Source organism: Mesoplodon densirostris, chromosome 7, assembly GCF_025265405.1.
Source record: "Mesoplodon densirostris isolate mMesDen1 chromosome 7, mMesDen1 primary haplotype, whole genome shotgun sequence".
Lineage (NCBI taxonomy): Eukaryota > Metazoa > Chordata > Mammalia > Artiodactyla > Ziphiidae > Mesoplodon > Mesoplodon densirostris.
The window spans coordinates 1,651,433-1,671,833 of NC_082667.1; the positions used below are offsets into that span (position 1 = coordinate 1,651,433).

General features: G+C 64.4%; 1 protein-coding gene across 3 annotated transcripts; it reads right to left on the reverse strand.

Annotated features, from left to right (window-relative positions):
- Positions 1–4,649: 4,649 nt before the first annotated feature.
- DUSP8 (dual specificity phosphatase 8) lies at positions 4,650–19,368 on the reverse strand. Of its 3 annotated transcripts, XM_060104489.1 has the most exons (7): positions 19,280–19,368; positions 13,009–13,347; positions 11,429–11,567; positions 7,078–7,244; positions 6,362–6,521; positions 6,087–6,210; positions 4,650–5,858 (listed from the first exon to the last, which is right to left on the reverse strand). In XM_060104489.1, the coding sequence occupies exons 2-7, from the start codon at positions 13,237–13,239 to the stop codon at positions 4,814–4,816; spliced, it is 1,866 nt and encodes a 621-aa protein (XP_059960472.1). In that variant the 5' UTR covers positions 13,240–13,347; positions 19,280–19,368; the 3' UTR covers positions 4,650–4,813. The 3 variants fall into 3 exon arrangements, with proteins under 3 accessions (XP_059960472.1, XP_059960475.1, XP_059960474.1); XM_060104492.1 differs by lacking the exons at positions 11,429–11,567; positions 13,009–13,347; positions 19,280–19,368 and adding an exon at positions 9,279–10,033; XM_060104491.1 differs by lacking the exons at positions 11,429–11,567; positions 13,009–13,347; positions 19,280–19,368 and adding an exon at positions 8,581–8,954.
- Between the last annotated feature and the right edge of the window lie 1,033 nt (positions 19,369–20,401).

Sequence of the window (20,401 nt, forward strand, 5' to 3'; positions counted from 1 at the left end):
ACTCATTTATCTACCCACTCACCCATCCACCCACCCCTGTAGTGTAAATGCCTGATAATTAGCTTTTTTGATTGTAAAGTCAGTGCCTGACACTAAGCTTTTGATTGTTGAGGCAGTCATTTCATAGACATCTATCTGGGGCTTCCCTGGTGGCGCAGTGGTTGGGAGTCCGCCTGCCAACGTAGGGGACACGGGTTCGTACCCCGGTCTGGGAAGTTCCCACATGCCGCGGAGCAGCTGGGCCCGTGAGCCACGGCCACTGAGCCTGCGCATCCGGAGCCTGTGCTCCACAACAGGAGAGGCCACAACAGTGAGAGGCCCGCGTACTGCAAAAAAAAAAAAAAAAAAAAAAAAAGACATCTATCTGGAATAAACACAATGCCAACTACACAGCTAAAGAGCCAGGCCGCCCCACCCATGAGGGTCCCCATGCAGAAAGCCCTGGGTGACCTAGATAACTGACCCCTCGTGTGACCCCGTGTTTCCCTTCCCTTAATTCCCACTCTTATGTCTTAATTTACCAATAAAGAGTGAACACATGAAACCCTAGGCACCCCCCACTCGACCCCAATACAAGCAGAACCCCAGGCCCACACTCTGTCTCTCTCTACCGGTGACGTCTCTGTGTGACCCCAGGCGTACTGTGTACCTTCAGGCCCGGTAGTTAACCTTGTTTTTTCAAAGTTCCCTGATGGTCGTTGCTGAGATGTGTGCCACCAAATGTGTGTCCTACTTATGGGGGCATCCACAAGTAGGACAGGCCCAGGCAGGGGCCGCGGGCATCCCTAGCCCATGGCATCGCTGTCTATAGGCTGCGACCAACTGCAGACAATCCCATGCCACCCATCTACCCCCCCATCCCAAACCCATCAAGTGCCTAAAGGTCTTGGCCTAGGGGGGAGACACAGAGGCAGAAGCAGGGGTGCCTAGCATCTAGGAGACCTGGTGTGGTGGGGACCAGACTGTGGTGGTCGAGAGCAGTGGGGAGGCCAGCCCCCAGGGTTCAGATCTAGCCTCACTACCTGCCTTGTTCAGCGCTTGGGCAAGTTGACCCCTGGGAGCCTGGGGGATTCGGAGTCTTCCACTGGCCCCAGGGCCCCTGCCGGGTACCCCACCTCCCTCAGGGTTAGGTGCTGCTCCAAATGGCCGTCAGCTTTTTCCAGTCCTCCTTTCATTGACTCCAGGGGGCTGCCAGAGTTATAAATAGATGTTCTCGAGCTAAAAATAGCCTTGCCAGAGAGGCAGTCAATGTTTCTAGCTTTCAGCCTCTTTGAGGACTCCTGCGGATGCAGGCTTCAAGGACCCTACCTCCTCTGCAGCCCTGGCCCTCCCTGCCTGGCCCTTTCACTTTCTCTTGCTTCTTGACACCACATATTTACTACACACACGTGTGTGTGCTCATATAACACGTGTGTGTGGTCACACACACATGCACAGACACAGGTCTGGCTGGTGTCACTGGTTTGGGCTACCTGCCTGCTTGCAAAGGGGGAGGGTCCCCAGGATAAGCAGGCCAAACCTCCGGGAAGGGTCAGACCCCCTGCGGGGAGCTTACACTGCATTAGCCAGAGGACCCTGGGGCCGAGGGCACAGACCTGCGGGGGAGGCTGCCCAGAGACTTGGGAGGTGAGGGTCCCAGGAAATTCTGAGAGTGGTGCCTGGCACAGAGCAAGCGCTCAGCATGTCAGAGCCGTTGTTATAGTAACAGCCGGGCAAACTTTGGAGTGGCCCAGGAGTCAGGTCTAAAATGTGTCCTATGAGATCACTGCATGGATGCTCAGAGCTGCAGCTGTGAACACACGTAGGCCGGGAACCTCAACCCCACCGCACTGACACTGCAGTCTCTGCAGCCCTGGCAGTGAGGGAGGGAGGCCCGCAGCGGGGCGCTGGTGCCAGGGAGAGGAACCCGGTGGCTGGGGACACACATCAGTACTTCCCACCAGGTACCCTCGTGTGCCTTTGGGCCTTGAACCTTCAATAAGTAATTTAAACAATAGCGTAAAAGCCAGTTGCAGACACTCTGTATAGCTAGACCCCCATTTCTGTTGGGAAGACAAGCTGTTGTGTGGTACGTACATGTGTGTACCCACACGCTGCTCACACATGCATACACACGGAGGTGTGCAGGGAGCTGTGGAACTATTCCCGGTGGTTATTTCTGGAGAGTGGGGTGGGGGCAGCTGAGGGGCAAAACTGAGTTTCCATTTTATACAGTTCTAAGTTATTTAAATTGTCAGTAGCCTGAAACAGCAAAAAAGGCTGTTCTACATCGTACACCTGCCCCTTTGCCACAGCAGGCCCACTGGGTTCTGGGTTCGGGGCTCTGAGCAGTGAGTCGGGGGCAGTCTGACTCTCCAGGCCCCACACCCCAGCCTCCTGGCCCCAGGAAGCCCCTCTACACCACCGCCCACCAGCCCAAAAAAGGAGGCAGCCAGAGGCGTGGAGAAAACATCCATCTCAGGATTTATTACAACACGTCGTTTCCAAATACAAAAGAAGGGGACAGGACAGGGATCAGAGAGTGGCCGCGCTGGGGAAGGGGTTCTGAGGTGGGGCGGCCCAGTCCAGAGGGACCAGGAGCCATGCAGGGGGACCTGCCACCTCTCCTCCGCTGGACTTTCCAGCAAATAATAGGAGGGGGCCGGGTCCATTCTGGGGGACCCCTGATGCCAGGGCACTGGGCCGGCAGGAGGGGTGGGAGGGCCAAGAGAGACTTGGAGAGGGCTGGGGCCCTGCCCCCTCCCCTCCCTGCCTGGGACAGTGGGTGGAAGTGACCAGGGAGGGGCTCTTGCCCGGTGCCCAGTGCCACCAGCACGGGGGGCAGGGGGCGGCCGAGACAGGAACTTCTCTCATCACAGCTGCTCACTTCCACCAGCGTCTCAAGAGCAACAGCCTCCACACGCCCCAGGACAGAAGCCACAGGGGGTCTGCAGCCCTGGACAAGGACGGAGGGAGGGGAGAACGGGCCGTGGGACCTGCCCCCAGGGTGGTGGGGCCCAACCAGTGGCCCTGAGCACTGTCTCCTGGACAGCTTAGGGGTAGGGCGCGGAGGGGGGACCAGTGCATCCTCCACACCCGGGGTCACCTCAGAAACACAACGCGATAGACAGACAGGAGGAAAATTTACATAATCAATAATAATAATAATAATTAACCAATAGTAATAAATAGTTAAACCTCTAGTCCATAGATTGCAAATACAACGATAGCTTATGTTCTTGGGGGACGGGGTGGGGACAGAGGGAACAGGAACAGAACTTTTGTTCAAAGGAAGGACGACGGGACATAAGGCGGGGGTCAAAAGAAGAACAAATACAAGAAACAGCCAGAGGGCAGCTGGGGGCAGGCACGCCCCCCCCCACCAACGCCTGCCTGAGGACTCAGTCCTGCCCAGGCCACCCCTTCTGCCAAGCCCCTGGCCTCTCCCCAAGGTGACCAGCCCCCACTCCTGGACACTCTAGGACATCTGGAGGGGGGACCCAAAGCCTTGGGTCCCACTGACCGAGGAGGGGTAGCTGGGGCTTTTCTCCTGCCCTCAGCCCCGGGCTGGCCCACCTGGGCCAAAAAGCCACCTGGGAGTAGGGACTGGCATGTCACCTTGAAGATACCAGGGAGGCTTCAGAGGAGAGGAGAGGGGTGTACAGGGGTCTCTCTCCTCCGAGGTCCCTGTGGAGGTCAGGCAGACATGGGGGACACCTCCTGCATCTGTTCACATCAGGGATCTTTACGTGGAGGCGGCCCTCCCAAGCTAAGGCCCCCGCCCCCGGAGGCATAAGGGTCTGCCAGGCGCTGCCTGCCCCCTCCCTCTGCAAGGCAGCCACTCCTTCCAGAGGGGCCTCCACTTGCAGAGCAAACCCCTAAATCTATCTGCCCCCTCTGATCAGCGGGGCCAGCACTGGCAGCCCAGCTCCTCCAGGCTGCCACCCCCAGGGGCCAAGCTCCCCCTCCGGCTGGCTCTCCCACTGGCAGCTGGCGCTAGGGGGCACCCCCAAAACGGAGGAGAGGGCAGCAGCCCCCCCTCGGGCAGGGGTGGGGGCGTTCCGCCTGCAGTCCCTGCCCTGTGGACCCAGGTCATCTGACACTCGGGAGCCCCCTTCACCGCGCTCCTCCCCTCTTCCAAACCCCAGTCCTCTGAACACCCTGGGCCCCCAACACCTGCCAGGCACCAGGCCCGGGGGCATGGGAGGTGGGGGTGCCCTCTAGGGCACCGAGACCTGGCGCCTGGAGCTGGCCGGGGGCTGGCGGTGCCCCCTCCGCTCCCGGGACACCTCCTCCCACCTATGGCTTTGGCGAAGCGCCCAGAAAGGAGCAGAGAAGGAAGAGGGAGGAGAGGAGGTCGTGGGGGGGGGGGGGGCGGGGAGGGGCAGGGAGGTTCTGCGGCTCAGTTTGTGGCAAAGGTTTTTTTATCTTTTTTTCCCCTTATGTAAAAAGTGCACGAAAGCTCAGCAGCCTCTTTGCAACGGTCAGCAGTGTTTCCTGGGGCAGGGGGGAGGGGGGAACCCCAGGCCTGGCACCCCAGCTTTTGCAACTGAAGGTGGCCTCATATTGCTTCGAAACGTGGGTTTCAGTTTAAATACCAGACAGTAAAAATAGAGCTCCGAGGACCGCCCGCACTGTTGCCAAATCATTGCCAGAATGAACAGCTTAAATAAATAAAAAATTGAAATATTTACTTCTCGATAAAAATCGCAGTAAAACCATTTACCTTTCATTGCATTATATATAATATGTATTTATAGCGGGCCCAGCCGAGGGAGGGCAGCGGACGGGCTGGGGCGCCGGGTCCCCGCGGAGGGGCCGCTCCCGGCCGCGGTCAGGACACCTCGATGACCTCCGCACTGCCCGAGAAGCTGGCCTGCTTGCCCAGGGCGGCCCGTTCCTCGCCGCGCGCGCGCCCCTCCACCATGCCCTCCTCAAACTCCATCTGGCAGCTGCGGCGCTTGAACTGCGTCTCCGGGGCCGGCTCGTCGGGCCAGCCGGTCCTCGCGTCCCGGGCCTCGGGCCTCGCCGTCTCCCGCCGCCGCAGGTCGCCGCCTCCCGCGCCCGGCCCGCTGGCCCGGCCGAAGGGTGCGAACCGCGCGCCGCCCGCGCCCTGCGCGCCCTCGGGGCTGCAGCACCAAGGCCCGTCGGGGGACGGCGTGCCCGGGGAGTCGAGCGGCGGCGCCCAGCCGCCAGGGCCGGCCGGCTGGCTTGGGCCGGGCAGCCCGGGTGCCGACAGGGCCGAGAGGCCGAGCCGCGGAGTCTGCCGGGCGGCGTCACCGAAGTTCAGGCCGAGGCCGGGCGCCGGGGAGCCGGCTAGGGGCCGGGGCCGCCGGCGGAGCCTGGGGCGCGGCTCGGGTGGCGCGTCCGGGCTGTCGGGGCTGGGGGAGGGCAGGCTCAGCACGCCCCCCGATGGGCTGTCCAGTTTGCAGAGTTTGGAGGCCTCCCCGGGGTCTGGGGGCCCGGGGTCTTCGGGCTGCCGGCTCGGCGCGTAGGCCGACTTGATGTCCAGCGAGAAGGAGCGCTTGAGGCGGTTGGTGTCCTGGAGGCGGTCAGAGGAGAGGTGCAGGCCACGCAGGCCCTGCTGCAGCGCGCTGGTGGCTGGGGCGGGGGCGGGGGTGGGGGTCTCCCCACCCCCCATCTGTGCGCCCTCCTTGGTGGTGGTGGCCGCTGCGCTCCCGGTGGCAGCGCTCTCTGAGGTAGGTGGTGGCAGCGGCGGCAGTGGGGCGGCAGGGCCCGGGAGGGGCTCTGGGGTCCCAGGGTGGGACGCCCCGTCGCCCTGCAGGGCGGCCAGCAGCTTCAGGCTGCGTTCGTACTCCAGCAGCTGGCCCAGGAAATTGAAGTTGGGCGAAATGGACGGGCGACGGTCCTTCACGAACCTGGGGTGAGAGCCGCTAAGTGGGGGCGGGGCTCCTGACTCTCCCCTGCCCCCACTGCCCACTCTGGGGCCCAGAGCTGATGTGCAGACCCAAGTGTGCCAGGGCTAGGCTCAGGCCCCCCTCCGCAGCTGGGGCAGCCAAAGGTGGGTGCCCTTCACTGCTGGGCCCAATCCAGTGGCTGGGGGTAGAGAGGGGAGGGACCAGGCCCAGGAGGGAAGGAGGGGCTACCTGTAGGCGTCATCGGAGGACATGCCCATGGTCTTCATGATGTAAGCGATGGCGATGGTAGCAGAGCGGGAGATGCCGGCCAGACAGTGGACAATGACTTGGCAGCTGGACAGCTTGGCTTTATCTGGGGGCGGGGGGAGCAGGTGAGGGCTGGGGCTGCACAGTCCTTCCCTGACCCCAGGTTCAGGACCCCTGGGACACAGCACTTCTGCCCTCCTGGCCCCCTGCTTCCAGCCCTCCCCCGGGACTGGGCAGGAGGGTGCTGTCCACCTCACCAATGAACTCGATGGACTTGTCCAGCCAGGGCAGCAGCTTTTCACAGTAGTTGTCATTGATGGGAATGCGCAGGAAGCGGCTCTCACAGATGAAGTCAGGCTTGGGGCAGGAGTTGCTGGCGTTGAGGACGTAGCTTATTCCGTTTCGGGTCATCAGGTCCTGGGAGGGCAGGAGAACAGGTTGGAAGGGGGTGCAGCTGGGCAGGAGGCCCGAAAGCTGGGATGCTCTCGTGGTGGGAGCCTGGCTTCTGGAGCCCTGGGCTCAGGAGCCTCCCCTGTTCCCACTGAGGAGCCTGCAGGCCCCATGCGGGGAGGAGGGGAGAGTTGGGAAGCGGGTGGGTGAGGAGGCTGGCAGTCCCTGAGAGCCCCACCTGTGGCCTGGCCTGCCGTAGGCTCCCAGGAATTTTACGGCTGGGCTGCCTGGGCGGTGGCTTTACCCTCTTCCCTCGTCACCATTTTTAAAACACGGGGTTCTTTCAGGGCTGGCCAGGGGCCCAGTGACATCAGCAGTTTGGCATGTGGGCTGCACTGCCAAAGGGGCAGGGAGTTGCCTCTCCACCCAGCCTGGCCAGGCCCTGCCCGAGCCCTGCTCTGGTCCTGCCAGGCCCCCTTGGGTCCTCCCGCGCCCCCAACCCGTGCTTCCCCCACACCTGTGTGCACCCGTCATTCCCCCAGACCAGTCTAGGAGCTGCTTCAGGCTCCGGCGGTGCACGCACCTTGTTCAGGACATCCTTCTGGGAGCCCAGGTAGAGGTGAGGCAGGATGCGGGTCAGGCCCACGCTGGGCACAGGCAGGCAGGGCTGGGAGAGGCTCATGGGCAGCAGGGCAGCAGGCTTGCCCTCACAGAGGCCGGGGAAGCAGGAGGAGAAGGTGGCAAAGCCCCCTGCAGGAGGAGAAGCGGAGACGGGCGTCAGGGGGTGGGCCGGCTGGGGCAGGGGAGCCAGGCCACCCACCCACCACCACGGCTCAGCCACACCCACCCGGATGCCCAGCCCGATCTGGTGCTGGCCAGCGAGCCTCTGGCCTGAGCACCTGGTCTCGGTGCTGGTACTGGAAGGCCATTCTCATCGCAGCAGGGGTGTGGGCCAGCACATTTACATCACCTGCCCCTGCGCTAATTCCTCCTCACACTAATCAGGGGCTGGCCTCGCTGAGGACGCCGCTGTGATGCCCATCAAAGTCGGGGCCCATAAAAATGACGGGCCCTGCACGCGCAGGGCCCACAGAGGGGTGGGCTCAGAGGCTACGGGGGTCTTCCTGTGGGGGTATCACCAGCCCCTTCACACCGTGGCCTGGGCCAGGCTGGGCCTTCCTGCCTCTCCCCCTGGGCTGATGCAATCCCTCCCTGCCTCCAATTGGCCGGGAGCCCCGGGACAGGCTTGGATGCCAGGACCGGGAGGCAAGGGCTTCTGAGGGCCAGCCCACCCCCCCACACTGGGCATGACATCACCCACTGGAGCTGGCACAGCCAGCAGGGGCATTTGTGCTCAGGTTCCGGCTCCATTCCACCCAGCAGGGGACTACGGAGGAGCAGAGGCTCGGCTGAGAGCTGGGAACGCTGGGGACCGGGAGCGCGCGCAGGCCACGCGCTATACACGTGGCTGGCATGTGTCCTGCAGCCTTTCCCGCACGTGTGCGCTGGGCCAGATTGGTGGAGGGAGACCCTCCGCTGGCCAGAAAAGGCTGAGGGGGACCCACGGGCACACGTCTGACTCTGCGAGTGACCGCAGGCCTCAGTGTCCTGGTCCTGTGCGCCCCAGGCATTGTTGTGAGGCCCAGGGAAGATGACCAAGAAACCACCAGGCCGAGGCCTCCCCCGTCCCGCAGAGGAGGCAGGGGAGCCAGGCAGGCGCCCTGTGCTCTCCTGCCCGGCCCCACAGACACAGCTGGTGCCAGAGACCTGGCTGATTCCGGAGGACAGAGATGCCTGGTGGCCTCAGCCTTCGCCCCGGTCCAGCTCGGTGCCCAACCAGAATGCCTGACGTGTACACTCCCTGTGCCTCCAACAAAGGCTTGACCTTGGGGGGCCACAGAGGTGGGGGACCTCCAGGCTAGGGGCGTGGAGGTATCAGCCTTGGAGGAAAAGGGGTCCCTTCCTCAGAAACCTGCTGGCTGGACAGGGAGAAGCAGGTGACTGTCCACATGGACAATGCCGTGGCTCTCAGGTTCTCAGGAGGGGAGGTGGGCTTAGCTGGGTGCCGGGGTGGGCCCCAACTCACAGTCCAGAGCCAGGGGCCCCTTGGATACTCCTGCTGGAGGACAGCGCCCGCCAGGGACGGGCAGGGTCTGCACCGTCTCTCCGAAGACTCTTCTCTGCGATGGTTCCCCTACTCTGTGCTCTCTCAGCAGCGGAAGACAGACAAGTATGGGGTGGGGGAATTCCATCAGGAACCTCCCACCTAAAGAGAGTCTCAGGGCAGGTGCAAAGACCTGCCAGCCTTTGCTGCAATTTCTGGAACCCCCAGGAACCCCCTCCAGGCAGAGCCAGGCAGCTTGGGGTGCCCCCTACAAACCCCCTATAGACACCAGGTCTGGTAGGGCCTGAGACTCCAGTCCTTCCGCGATTTCAGGGCCACCCATGGGTGACAAGGGAGGGTGCCAGCAGCCCTGGACCCTCTGCAGGTCCCCCACCCCCACCCCAGCCCGCACTCTCAGGGCCTCGCCAAGGGCCCTCCAGGGCACCTTCCTCCCGGAGGGACCCCCCCAAGCCCCTGCTCTCTCTGCCTTGCAGGTCAGGGGAAGCCACACGCAGCTCCCAGGCTTCACAATGAAACCCCGAACCCGCACAAAAGCGCACGTCCTGGGAGGACTCCCGGCCCCACCCGCCTCTCCCACCACGCGCTCCTGCTCGGACCGGGGCGGCGCGCCCGGGAGCCCCCACCGCCCCTCCGCGGTCCCGGGCTGGGGCCGCACCCACCCTCCGCGCAGGGGCCGCTCCCTCCGCCGTCTCCGACCAGGGTCCGAGGGCGGCGCGCGCGGGCTGAGCTGCCTGCGGCGACATCACCAGCCCGCATTCCGCAGGGACGCGCACCGGGGCGCAGCCGGCTTGGGCAGGACCGCCCGCCGCTTAAAGGGCTAGGCTCCCTTTCCCATGCCCGCCCCCACCGGACGTCACCAGCGGAGCAGCTGTGGGGGGAGGGGCGCGGCAGCGGTCACGGCAGCCGGTTCTGGACCCCGGCACGGCCCGCCCCACCGCCCTCTCCAGCAAACCTCCATGTCCTGGAGCTGCCTTCTCTCTGGCTGTGCCCCACCCAGGGAGGGGGCCTGGTCCTCCCTTCTGGCTTCTGCGGAGCCCCACAGCCTGTGCTGGTGATCCCCGAGAAGAGACTCACTTCCCCTTTGTGGGCGGGTAGCATCCCTCTAACCCCCTCAGCCTTGCCCTGCCGTTCTCACTGGTTCAGGTGGGCACCGTGGGCTAGGCCAGGAGGCTGTCCCCAAGTCTGGGTCCTGATTTGGTGTCACTATGAGCCTTCCTCATGTGGTGGGGGGTCATGGCTTCTCCCTGGCTTGGCCCTCAGAGATGGGAGCGAATACTCTGACCCTGCAGGGTGAGGCAGTGCTTGCTGAGGCTGAGTGAGCCAGGTGGGGCACAGCCGGGTCCCAGGTGACCCCACCCCCAGTCCCCCAGGGAGACAGACCAGGAGAGGCTCTGGGCTTTCCCTGGACAGCCCAGGAGTAAGGGAGGGCAATGCTCCAGTACCCTCTTCTCAGACTCCCAGAAGGGCCTCTGGTTGTCACTTCTGGCTAGGGCACACGTGCATCCACACACATACACATACCTACACAGGGGCTCCCATATGGGACCTGGGAGGGTTCCTGTTCTGCCCAGGACCCCTGTAAAACTCCCTCCCTGCCTGGTCCCCAAACTGAGCCCAGCGGCAGTGGCTAAATAAGAGGGTCTGCATTTCTGTGGCTTCTGGTTCCCAGAGTTCACACACACACACACACACACACAGCCAGATGCAGACACCCTCTGACCTCGCAGAGCCGGGCACGCAGAGCCCTCCGTCCCGGACACGACGCACGTGCAGAGGGCAGCACGCACTCGTGCAGCCCCTCCTCTGAGAGGTCTGCCCAGAGCTGCCTGGCTCCTGCAGCTGATGGAGCCCGCCTGCAGCCGCCCCTCTCCCCGCACATGAAGGCCAGCCTGGTGCCCACCGACCACCACCCCCGTCTGTGCTCAGTAGATGCTCAGGGCAGGCGTGCCGAATGAACAGAAGCATCCCACCAGTTGTGTGGTGGTGGGGGTGATGCCAGCGTGGGCCCCCCCCGCCTGCTATGGCTCTGGGCAACCAGAGGCCAGGGGCACCCAGGCAGGGAGGCCACATGTCCCTGGGACAGGCCCTGGGCCACCTGGGCAGGGGGTGGATTCTGCAGAAGTATGTTAGCCACTGCCTACAGGAGGAAGGAGTGGCTAAGAACCACAGTGCAGCCTGCGTGCGTGCATGCGTGTGTGTACGGGGGGCTGGCCAGGCTGCTTCTGGGGAATGGGAAGCCCTGTGGGACTTCCACTCGCCCACCAGACAGCAGTTATGATCAAGCAGGCTGTTGCGAGGCTACCTGTGCCAGCTGGAGTGTTCAGGCCCCCCCCCCTGTGTGGGACAAGTTCTGGCTCACAGTGAGTGAGTGAGTGAGTGAGTGAGTGAGTGAGTGAGTGAGTGAGTGAGTGTGTGTGTGTGTGTGTGTGTGTGTGTGTGTGTGTGTCGGGGTGGGGGTGGTTTCCAAGGCAGACCAGGTCTTGGCCTAGATTCCTCCCCCATCTCCCCTGCCCCAGGCCTGTGTCGGGGGTTCCCTCCTGTCCATCTCTTCACCTGCTGGCGGTGGGGATGGGCCTGTGCTGGAGGGGGCTCTGAAGTGTGGCGGCCCAGAGGAGGGGTCCCTGGAGCCCCTGAGAACTCCAGAGCTACGGAGGTTCATCCCCACTGGGCCCCCACTGCCCCAGCACATGCTGGTCTCCGGGCTTAGAGGGGAGAGCAGAGGCAGACCCAGAACATGACTCCTGAGACAGACACCCCCCCCCGGGCCCTGTCAGGCTGCCAGCGGGGGGAGAGAGTCCTCCAGACGCACCTGTGAGGATGGCCACGCTGTCGAAGCAGCCGTCCAGCTTGCTGAGCAGGATGGAGAGGAAGCTGTCTGCGGCCAGCACGCTGGCGTCCCTTGTGCTTTGGTCATAGACCACCACGTCCTGCGGCTCCGTGGCCTCCACCTGGGGGCCGAGAGGGCAGAGGTCAGGGTGGCCGGGCACCTGCCAGCTGCCCCATCCCCTGCTGCCACTGCTGCTGCTGGTCAGGCGATAGAAGGGAGGGGCTGCCCCAAGGGGAGTGGGGGCAGGCACCCAGCCACAGTTCACACCTGGACAGGTGTAAATGCCCACAGCCACACGGGCAGACCCTCAGAGCAGGGAGGGCCAGGGGGACACACATCCCCGACGCGGCCGAGCCCGGTGCGCGCACTCACACAAGTGAAGGTAACAGACACTGTGGGCCAGGCCCGTGTGGAGGAGACACGGAGGAGGCAGTGGGGCTCCCGGGAGGTGTACACAGGTGGCCAGATGGCAGGCGCACAGGGAGGCCTGGGTTGCTGGCTCCCAGGGAGGCTGAGGGAAATCAACTCTTCCTCAGGGACCCGGGAGGCACACTTCGGGGGTTCTTAACGGGGGGAGGCTTTTGGGTCTGGGCTCTCCTTCCCTCCCCAGCCAGTGATGGGGAAACTGAGGGCTGCAGCAAGACCCCTCCCCACAATGATCCAGGCAGCAGCAGCAGGAAGCGGGGGTTCCACCTGCCCGCCCCCCTCGGATGCCACCGGGGCCCAGATGTGGAGCAGCTCTTGCTCGGATGGCAGCTGATGCCCCCGCCCCCCAAGCACACTCAGCCCTTAAGCCAGCTGAGCTGCCAACCCTGGGCCAGATGATGTCACCAGCAGCCAATGGGAGAGCGTTCTGGCCGGGAGTCCTTGCTAGGGGTTATTAATCACTGGATTCCCCTCACTGGAGCCACAGGGAGCTGGTTGTGCCCTTGGGGTGGGGGGACTCCCATCTGGGTCCTCTCACATCCCAGCTCCGCACGGGGCAGGGCCTGAGACCAAGACCCCTCCCTCAGGCTCTGGGCCGCCTGGCGGGCCACCCCTCCCCCACTGGATGTGCCACTGCCTTCCCAGGTCATGGCCCAGCAGTCCCGGTCCCTCCCCAGTGCGGACTCAACACTCCTTGGGAATAGAGACAGGATTGTTCTCTGCAGGTGACTTGAGACATTCTTGGGGGCCACAGAGAGAATTCCTGGTCCTCAAGACTCCAGAGGGGAAAGAACGGGGGCTGGGGACATGAGCTGTCTGCCTGAGACCCTCGGCCACCAGTCCCGTCCTCTTCCAAGGCCTCACAGCCATCAGAGTGCGGGCCGAGTGGGGACCCAGACGGTGTCAGTGGCTCTGGGAGGGAAGGAAGCGGGACGGGTGTTGAACCTGTCAGCAGAGGGCCTCCCTGGGGGGAGGGGCCTTCTTGTAGCCCTAAGAGGGAGCGGGGAACTGCTCTACAACGGCTCAGATTCCAGCCCTTAGGAGCCCAGTTTAGGTTCAAAGGCAGAGGAAGGGGAGCTGCCCCAGCCCAGGCCCCCGGAGGGCCCTGGAGGGGACGGGTGGGCATGAGGCGGTACCTGGCTGCGTGAGGTGGGCTGGATCAGCTCTGCGATGGTCACCTTGCCCTGCTGCAGTCGCCGCTTCACCAGCTTGGAGCAGCAGATGTTGACAGAGCTGAGCACGTGCCAGCTGTTGTACTCCACGAAGGAGCGGCTGTCGATGACCAGCGGGCCCCCGGGCCCCCCCCGCAGCAGGCTGGCCAGTTTCTTGGCATCCATCACCTTCCGAGGAAGCCGGTCCCCGGCCATGGCGCGGCCGTTGGCAGTGGGGAGGGGGCGAGCCCGGGAGTGAGCAGGGGCTGCTCCCACTGCCCGGGTGTGGCCTAGGGTTCCGAGTGCCCGGGCATGGCGCCAGACCTGCAGGGACAGGCGGACTGTGAGAGGCGCTGCAGGCCCCAGGGGCGGGCATCGGCAGGGCCGGCCTCAGAGGGGCTAGCGGTGGAACTGATCCAAGGGCACCGGAGCGTCTGGGCCTGACGTGTGCCCGTGGGGCCCTCCCTCCCTCTGGCTCCTCTGTGCAGGTTGAGCTCCCTGACCCCTCTGGTCTCGACTTGGGAGTCTGTGACCCATAGAAGGGTGCTTGGGAGTGGCCCATCCAGTGCTGCACCCTCCCGGTCACGGTGCCAGACTCTCAGCAGGACACGGCAAGGCCAGTGGGGTCTCACAGAGGGAAGGGTCTCGGGGCTCAGGCTGGGCTGGAAAGGCAGGACGAGGCCTGAGGGTCCCTCCCCTGGGCCCTTGGGTCCACAGAATCTCACTCATTCCAGAACACCTCATTCTGCTCCTGCATCTCCTGTCATCCCACCCCTGGGATGCAGACCTCTCCCCAGTCCGGCCTCCACATCTTCCCAATTCCCAGCACCCAGGGCAAAGCAGGGTCCAGAACATGCCCCCACCCTCCCCCACTGCCAAGCCCCCCCACTCCCCATCCCTGGCACACCCTCTGTCTCCAGCCCCCGCAGCCCAATCGCTGCATAAGCTGATAATCTGGATGGGTGGGTTGGGGAGGGGCTGTCTCCACAAGGTGATGGAGGCAGAGGCCAGGGCAGGGCGCTGGAGGGGGCTCAGGAGTGGAGTTCTGCAGGCCAAGGTTTAGGCATGCCGTGGGCCAGCGTCCTTCTCCTGCAGGGGTGACGGTACAGCGGGACACCTCAGGCATAGCAGTGGCCGGGGGTCTAGGGGCCCCTTTTGGGGACCAGTAGGTCCAAGGATGGGCTGTGGTGGGGGGCACCCGAGGACAAAGGTCAGTGTGGGTGACCCACACGTAGAACCCTCGGCTCAGTGGTGCCCAGAGGGAGCAGGAGGTGGGTGGGCACATGGGGGCTCCAGAGCCTGGGCGGAAGGCCCCTCCCACAATTTGGTGCCAAGCTTCTGCCACCCCCATCCTACCTGCCAGACCCATCTTCCCTGTCACCTGCCAGGACTGGCCCTTCTCTAGGCATCCCCAAGCCTCAGAGCGCCCCCCGGAGGCATGCAGCATCAGGACGATGAGTTTGCTTTAAAACTGCGGGAACTGAGGCTCAGGGAAGGGGTGGGATCAACCCAATTAACGAGACTGGACGGGGCGTCCACGGCTGCCATTCACTCAGGGTCTTCCCTCTGCCACATCCCCAGCCAGCTCGGGGGTGGGGGAGGCCGGGAGACAGATGCTCCCTCCAGGGACCACAGAGAGGGAACCCCCTCGTTAAGCCCCCAGCCTGCAGCTGCAGAGAGCGTTGGGGCGTGGCATCTGAGGACACTCGTCACCTTTCAAACAGCGCTGATGACACTGGGGACAGCTGCCACCATCTCTGGACCACCTCCTCCGAGCTCCCAGGCTGGGGAGGGGGAGGCCGGGGGTCACACAGGTGCAAGGCAGGTGGGGACCAGGCCCGCCTGCTGTGTGCAGCCCCGGGCTGGGCCACCGGAGCTGCTGACAAGGGGGTTGCCAGGATGGCCCTGGACAGTGCTGGGGCCTTGGGGTCCCGTTCACAGACACCCCACTCCTCAGGCGCTCCAGCTCCTCAACCGCGGGGCAAGGCCTGGGGGTGCAGCTGGGGCTGCTGCCCTCCTGAAGGCCACGCCAAGCAAGTTCAACAGCCAAAGGGCCTGCCTATTAAGGGGGTCCCTGCCTGTGTGCCAAGGGGTCCCCAATTCGATTCCTGTTTGAGCTGTTCTGAGACACTTTTCCTGAGTTCTAACCTGAATCTTGTCAAGGCTGTGACAGGCCATGGCCACCAGGTCCCCTTTTACACGCTGCTCCGGCAGGCCTGGGCAGAGCTTCCCACCCTTTGATGTGGGACCAGAGCCCAGTTCAGAGGCCCAGGACCCTGACAGGGATGCAGTGGGCTGGGGACACCGTGGGCCAGAGGGTCCTATCCTCATGGGTTAGGTGGGGGTGGGCTACCTCCCACTGAAAACAACAGAAGCCAAATGGAACTTTAGTGCAGGGACAAGGGAGGGGGAGGGAGGGGGAGAGGCCTTCACTCTCCCCCTGGCCAGCCTGCGCACCTCCCGCCCTCTGGTCCTTAAATGACTGGAGGGACATGGAGAGTTGCCCACTCCACAGATGGGAAAGGAGGCTAGAGGAGGGGCAGGGAGGTGAGGTTGGAGACCCAGGGAGGAGGGTGGGGGCAGGGCTGGAGGGTTGGGCAGCTTGATCCCAGGCCCGGTACCTGGTCCCAAGGAACCCTCCGGCTCGGCCCTATTAACCAGTGTAGTATTGTTATTTGCAGCCGAGGGGGACTCATTAGCAAGTTGGCACCTCCGTCGTCGCCATGGCAACAGCAGAGGTGCCAGGCAACCACTGCTCCTGCGGCAGCAGCACCGAGCAGCTCTCTCTGCAGAGCCAGGTCCCCTCCTCAATCGCTGGCTCCCACCCCCGCTCTACCCTGCAGGTGCCCAGTAGCTGGGCCTGGACCACCCCCAGCCAGGACAGCCCCTCTCCATCCTGCTCCACCCGGTCCTAACCTTCCTCACCTTCCAGCAGCCACATGCACAGGCTCACTCCCTCCCACCCCTGGGAGGCCTTCTCTGAAAGACCAAGGTCTGGCCAGATCACCCCTCCTTCGAGAGACCTACACCGAGCTGGCCTCCTGGGTGGGCACCCGCACCCACAGGGCTTCCTTTGGACCTGGAGCTCCTGCGGGGTAGACCCTTCACCTCCTGAGGTTAAACACATGGATGGGGGGCCCGGAGCTGGGCAGCAGGGTGGGAGGGGTGGAGATGCTCAGGGCAGCCTTGAGCAGAGCAGTGGGGCTAGAATAGGCCAGGTGGGCACAGAGGCAACAGACATGGTAGGGGCTTGGGCCTCCCCGCTTTTAAGAACCACCCCAGGCTCAGCCGAGACCCCTTCCCTGGGGGGAGAGTACCCAGAACCTGGGTCAGGTGGGAGGGAGGCACAGCCCCACACACCCCTATCAGAGGGCCCAGGGCCAAGGAAACAGCAGTTCCTAGTCCAACAGCAGAAGGAGGCCCCTCCCCTCCCTGCCCTGGCTGGACATGGCCTAGGAGGCCACAGGCAGTACCCGGGCTCCCCGAGGCCAGGTACATAGACACAGCGCTGCCTGGCCCCTGTACTGCATGTAGGCTGGACATGCCCCTCGGCACACTGGCTGAGCTCAGGGCCTGGTACTTACCCCATTCCCCGAGTCCACCCCAGCTCTGTGTGCAATTACTCACATGACAGTGCGTGTGCACATTCATGTGGTCACTGGACGCGTGCGTCCTCACATTCTGTGTGCTGAATGCCCCAAGATCCCAGGGTGCCCGAACCCCAGGTGCAGCTAGAGCATCTCCTCACACGGGCTCCCACACCCTCCACGCGGCACATCCATGTCCCTGAGCACATGCATGACCAGGAAGCTCCCAATTAAGGGCATCTTCACCAGAGTACTTTGCGCTCAGCGTCTAGGGATCCATGACCCCCAGAGACGGGCGAACAGAGACTGCAGCTCTCACTCACAGTGTATCTCCAGCCCTTGCGGAGCCTGGTCACATAGGCAGGCCTCAGGAAGAGCTGATGGTGGACGGACCCAAGATGCTGGGTGTCTAGCTCACTCTGGCCCAGGGGAAGGTTTGGAGGCAGAAACTGCTACACTCAGAAGGCCAGGAGAGAGACTGGTAGGGGGTGACCTCCTGGCAGCAGGGGGCCCACGTGCACAGACCAGGTCAGCTGGCTTGATCCTTTATGTTACCAGATGTTCTCGTCCCTGCTCTCTGCTCCCCCTCAGTTCTCTGGGGTGAGTGGCACAGGAGCCAAGCTGGCCTTCATCTGTCCCGGTTGGGCTTGGCAAGGCCAAGCAGAGCCAGCCTGTCCTGGGGAGGCTATGGACTTGGGAGACAGTGGGGTGGAGGCCCTACCTGCTCAGTTCCCGGGGATCGGGGCTGAACTGGGATAGGAGGGCTTGGCATGGCATGTGGGTCCTTGGAAAGGCAGGCTAGGGACCCTACGAATCTAGGTTTCCTCTGTTCCTGCCTGGCTTGTTTTAGCCCAACTGATCTGCAAAACTTCTGCTGGTCACCATTCCCGCCCACCACACACCCCGCCATGTTAAATACCTGGGCCAGCATCTACTGGTCACTGTCCCGAGGGGTTCAGGCAGAGGCGGCCTCAGCCTATACAGCCCCGATGGTCAGAGTCTGACCCACGTCACTCTTGCTGTGGGTTTGGCCCCTTCCTCTCCTTTCCCTATGAGCTGCACATCTAGGAGATGGGAAGACACCCTCTGGCTTCCTCCACCCCCAGCCCATGGTCCCTTCAGCTCTCTGCCTGGTTGAAACTTCTGGGTCCCAAGGTCAGTCTCAGCCTGAGAAGAGAGGTGATGCTGGGAAGGGTCCTGGAGCACAAGGTGACTTTAGGCATCTTTCTGCATCTTTGTGCATGGAAACTGCTCTTCCCAGAGGCAGCCTCTGGGGCCCAGGAGCCTTCCCAAGGGCTGCGGGCAGCAGGGGACGAGAACCTGCCCAGCAACTCTCCTGGGGCCCTAGGCCCTACAGCAGGAGGTATTCCAGCCAGACTTCAAGATGAACTCCCAGCTCCTGGTCACATGATCTGGCCATCTTTGGCAGGTGCTTATCAACCATCTGAGGAGTGAACACATGGGACATCTGTCCTCCCTGAGCAGGACGGGACGCTGGATGCTACACTCGTTCCCGGGGCTGCCCTGGGAGCAAGAAGGTCTCAGGGAGACGATGGGGAGTGCACAGACCCTCAGACCTCCGCAGACCCCCAGGGGCAGGGGCACAGGGCAGTAAGAACACCGCTCCCCTGGCCTCCAGCATCCCCCCCCCACCAAGCTGCATAAGAAAACTGCAGACGCCACACTAGATCCTGTCACCTCTCTCCTCCATCCTATGGAACCGCCCCCCCCCGCCCCCTCATTACTGCGGAGCCCAGGCCCCAGCGCTCCACTTTGCAGAAGCCAGTGCATTTTTACAGCAGGAAATTAGAAGGCAAATTCTCCCAGAAGGGATGACCTGGTGGGGGCTGGGCCCACTGTTGCCCCCTCCCCTCCAGACCAGACTATTACATATCCCCCACCCCAAGGTGGGCGCATAGGCTGAACGAGAATGGTTGCACTCAGCCTGGCAGTGCCAGCCCCTCCCCCAGCACCCGCCGTGTCTGCAGCAGGCTGGCGGATGGCCTTTATTCCGCAGAGGCCAGCTGAGCACCCCGAGGTGGGGGAGCCCATGGTAGCTTGGCCAGACGGGGGAGATGGATCTTTAGCCCTTCCCCGCCGGACACGGAACGAGCTCTGTCCTGAGGCTCCCACCGGCCAAAGACCCTCCGTTCCTATGGCCCAGGCCTCCGCATCTTCCAGCCCGGCCCGGGAAAGGACGATCTTCTCCAATTCTGGCCCCAGCAGGGGGCCGTCCGGGGGCGTTTGGGGCTTGCTCAGAGGCTCGTACAGATCCACGCTGGATCGCAATGGTCTTCCTCGTCCTTAATTCATGCCCCTCCCCCACCAAAAAAAGAAGGAATTGCGCGGAGAAAGGTGGCTAAGCGGTGGCCGGGTGTGGGCCGGGCCGGGCCGGGGTCCGCTGGGCGCCGCGGTAGGCGGGGGAAGGACTTATCGGCCCGGTCAGCGGTGTCCCCGCAAGCCGGGTTGGGGGCCAGCGCCCCGCGGGCCGGCGCCGCTCACCTCCAGGCGGTCTCCTCCACCCGGGTGCCCGCCCGGCGCAGCCCCCCGAGCGCTCCCTACGCGGCGCCCATCCGGCCGGGCCGGCCGCTCCGGCCGCGCGCCGGTTAACCCCCACCCCGCCGGCGCCCCGTGCGTCCCCGCGCCCCCCGCCCGGCGCCCCCGCTCACCTCGTTCACGCTCGCCGCCGGGCCGGCCCGGGGACCCGCGCCGCGCTCAGAGCGCCAGCTCGGCTGCGCAGCCCATGGGCCCGGCGGGGGCCCGCGCAGCCGGGGCAGGGGCCGGGGGAGCGCGCGGGCCGCGTCGCCGCCGCCGCCGTCGCCGCCGCCGCCGCGGGGAGCGCTCGCACGGGCCCGGGCGCGCGCACTGCGGGCGGGCACGCGCGCTCGCGGCGCGCATCCCACCCCGCGGCTCGGCGGGCGCGGCCGGTGCGGCTCCGGCTCGGGCTCGGGCTCCGGCGTCCGGCGGGGGGGGCCGCGGAGCCGGCTCGGCCGCCGCGCTCAGATGCGAGTGACAGGCCCGGGGCGGAGGGCGGGGCCGCCGGCGGGGATGAGGTCATGCCGAGCGAAAAAAGGCCCTGACGTCACCTGCAGCCAATCAGCGTGCACGGCTCGGGGGCAGGTGACGTCACCCGGAGCCCGGGCTTCGGGTGCAGATTAAAGGCGGCGGCGGCAGGGGGCGGGGGGCCAGGCTCACCGCCGCCGCCCGGCGCCCTCTGCCCTCACCCCTCACCTCTTAAAGGGGCCGCGCGGTGTCCGATCCCGCGCCGGGACCCCACCTCCAGGAAGACCTCTCATTCCCGCCCTCGGCCCCACCCGGAGACCCTCAGACTCGTCGCACACACACCCGCGGAGGGTCCAGTTGTCCAGGTTCCGAGCACGAGGGTCCTCTCCCCGCCGGCCTGGCCGGAGCTGGCGCCCCCTCCTCTCCCCGCAGCCTTTGTTTGTGCGGGGCCTGCTGCGGGGAGATCCTTCGCTAGCCCGGGGCCGGGCACGAGCGCGCACTGCGAGCCCGGCCCTGCGCGGCGCTTTACCTGCGGCATCCGCGCTTCCCCTCTCCACGACCCCTGGAGGTGGGAACCTGGGTCTGCATTTTACTTGGGAGGAAATGAGAAGCTCAGAGGCGAGAAGGTTTGCCTCAGGTCACACGTCTCATGAACTGTGGTGTGCGTGGGGGTCGGTCCCCAGTGCAGCGCTGTTCCCCCAGCCCCACCGATGACCTCCAGACTTTGTCGCTTCCAGTGAAAAGTGGCCCCTAAGCAGCGCTCTAGGGGACCCGCCCTGACAGTGTGC

Excerpts from the sequence above, each read along its gene's own strand:
- DUSP8 (XM_060104489.1), bottom strand. The coding sequence starts at position 13,239 with ATGGCCGGGGACCGGCTTCCTCGGAAGGTGATGGATGCCAAGAAACTG. Across the intron at positions 7,245-11,428 it reads CAGCGTGGCCATCCTCACAG|GGGGCTTTGCCACCTTCTCC; the intron begins GTGCGTCTGGAG and ends CTCCTCCTGCAG. Across the intron at positions 5,859-6,086 it reads TCCTCCGATGACGCCTACAG|GTTCGTGAAGGACCGTCGCC; the intron begins GTAGCCCCTCCT and ends CTCTCACCCCAG.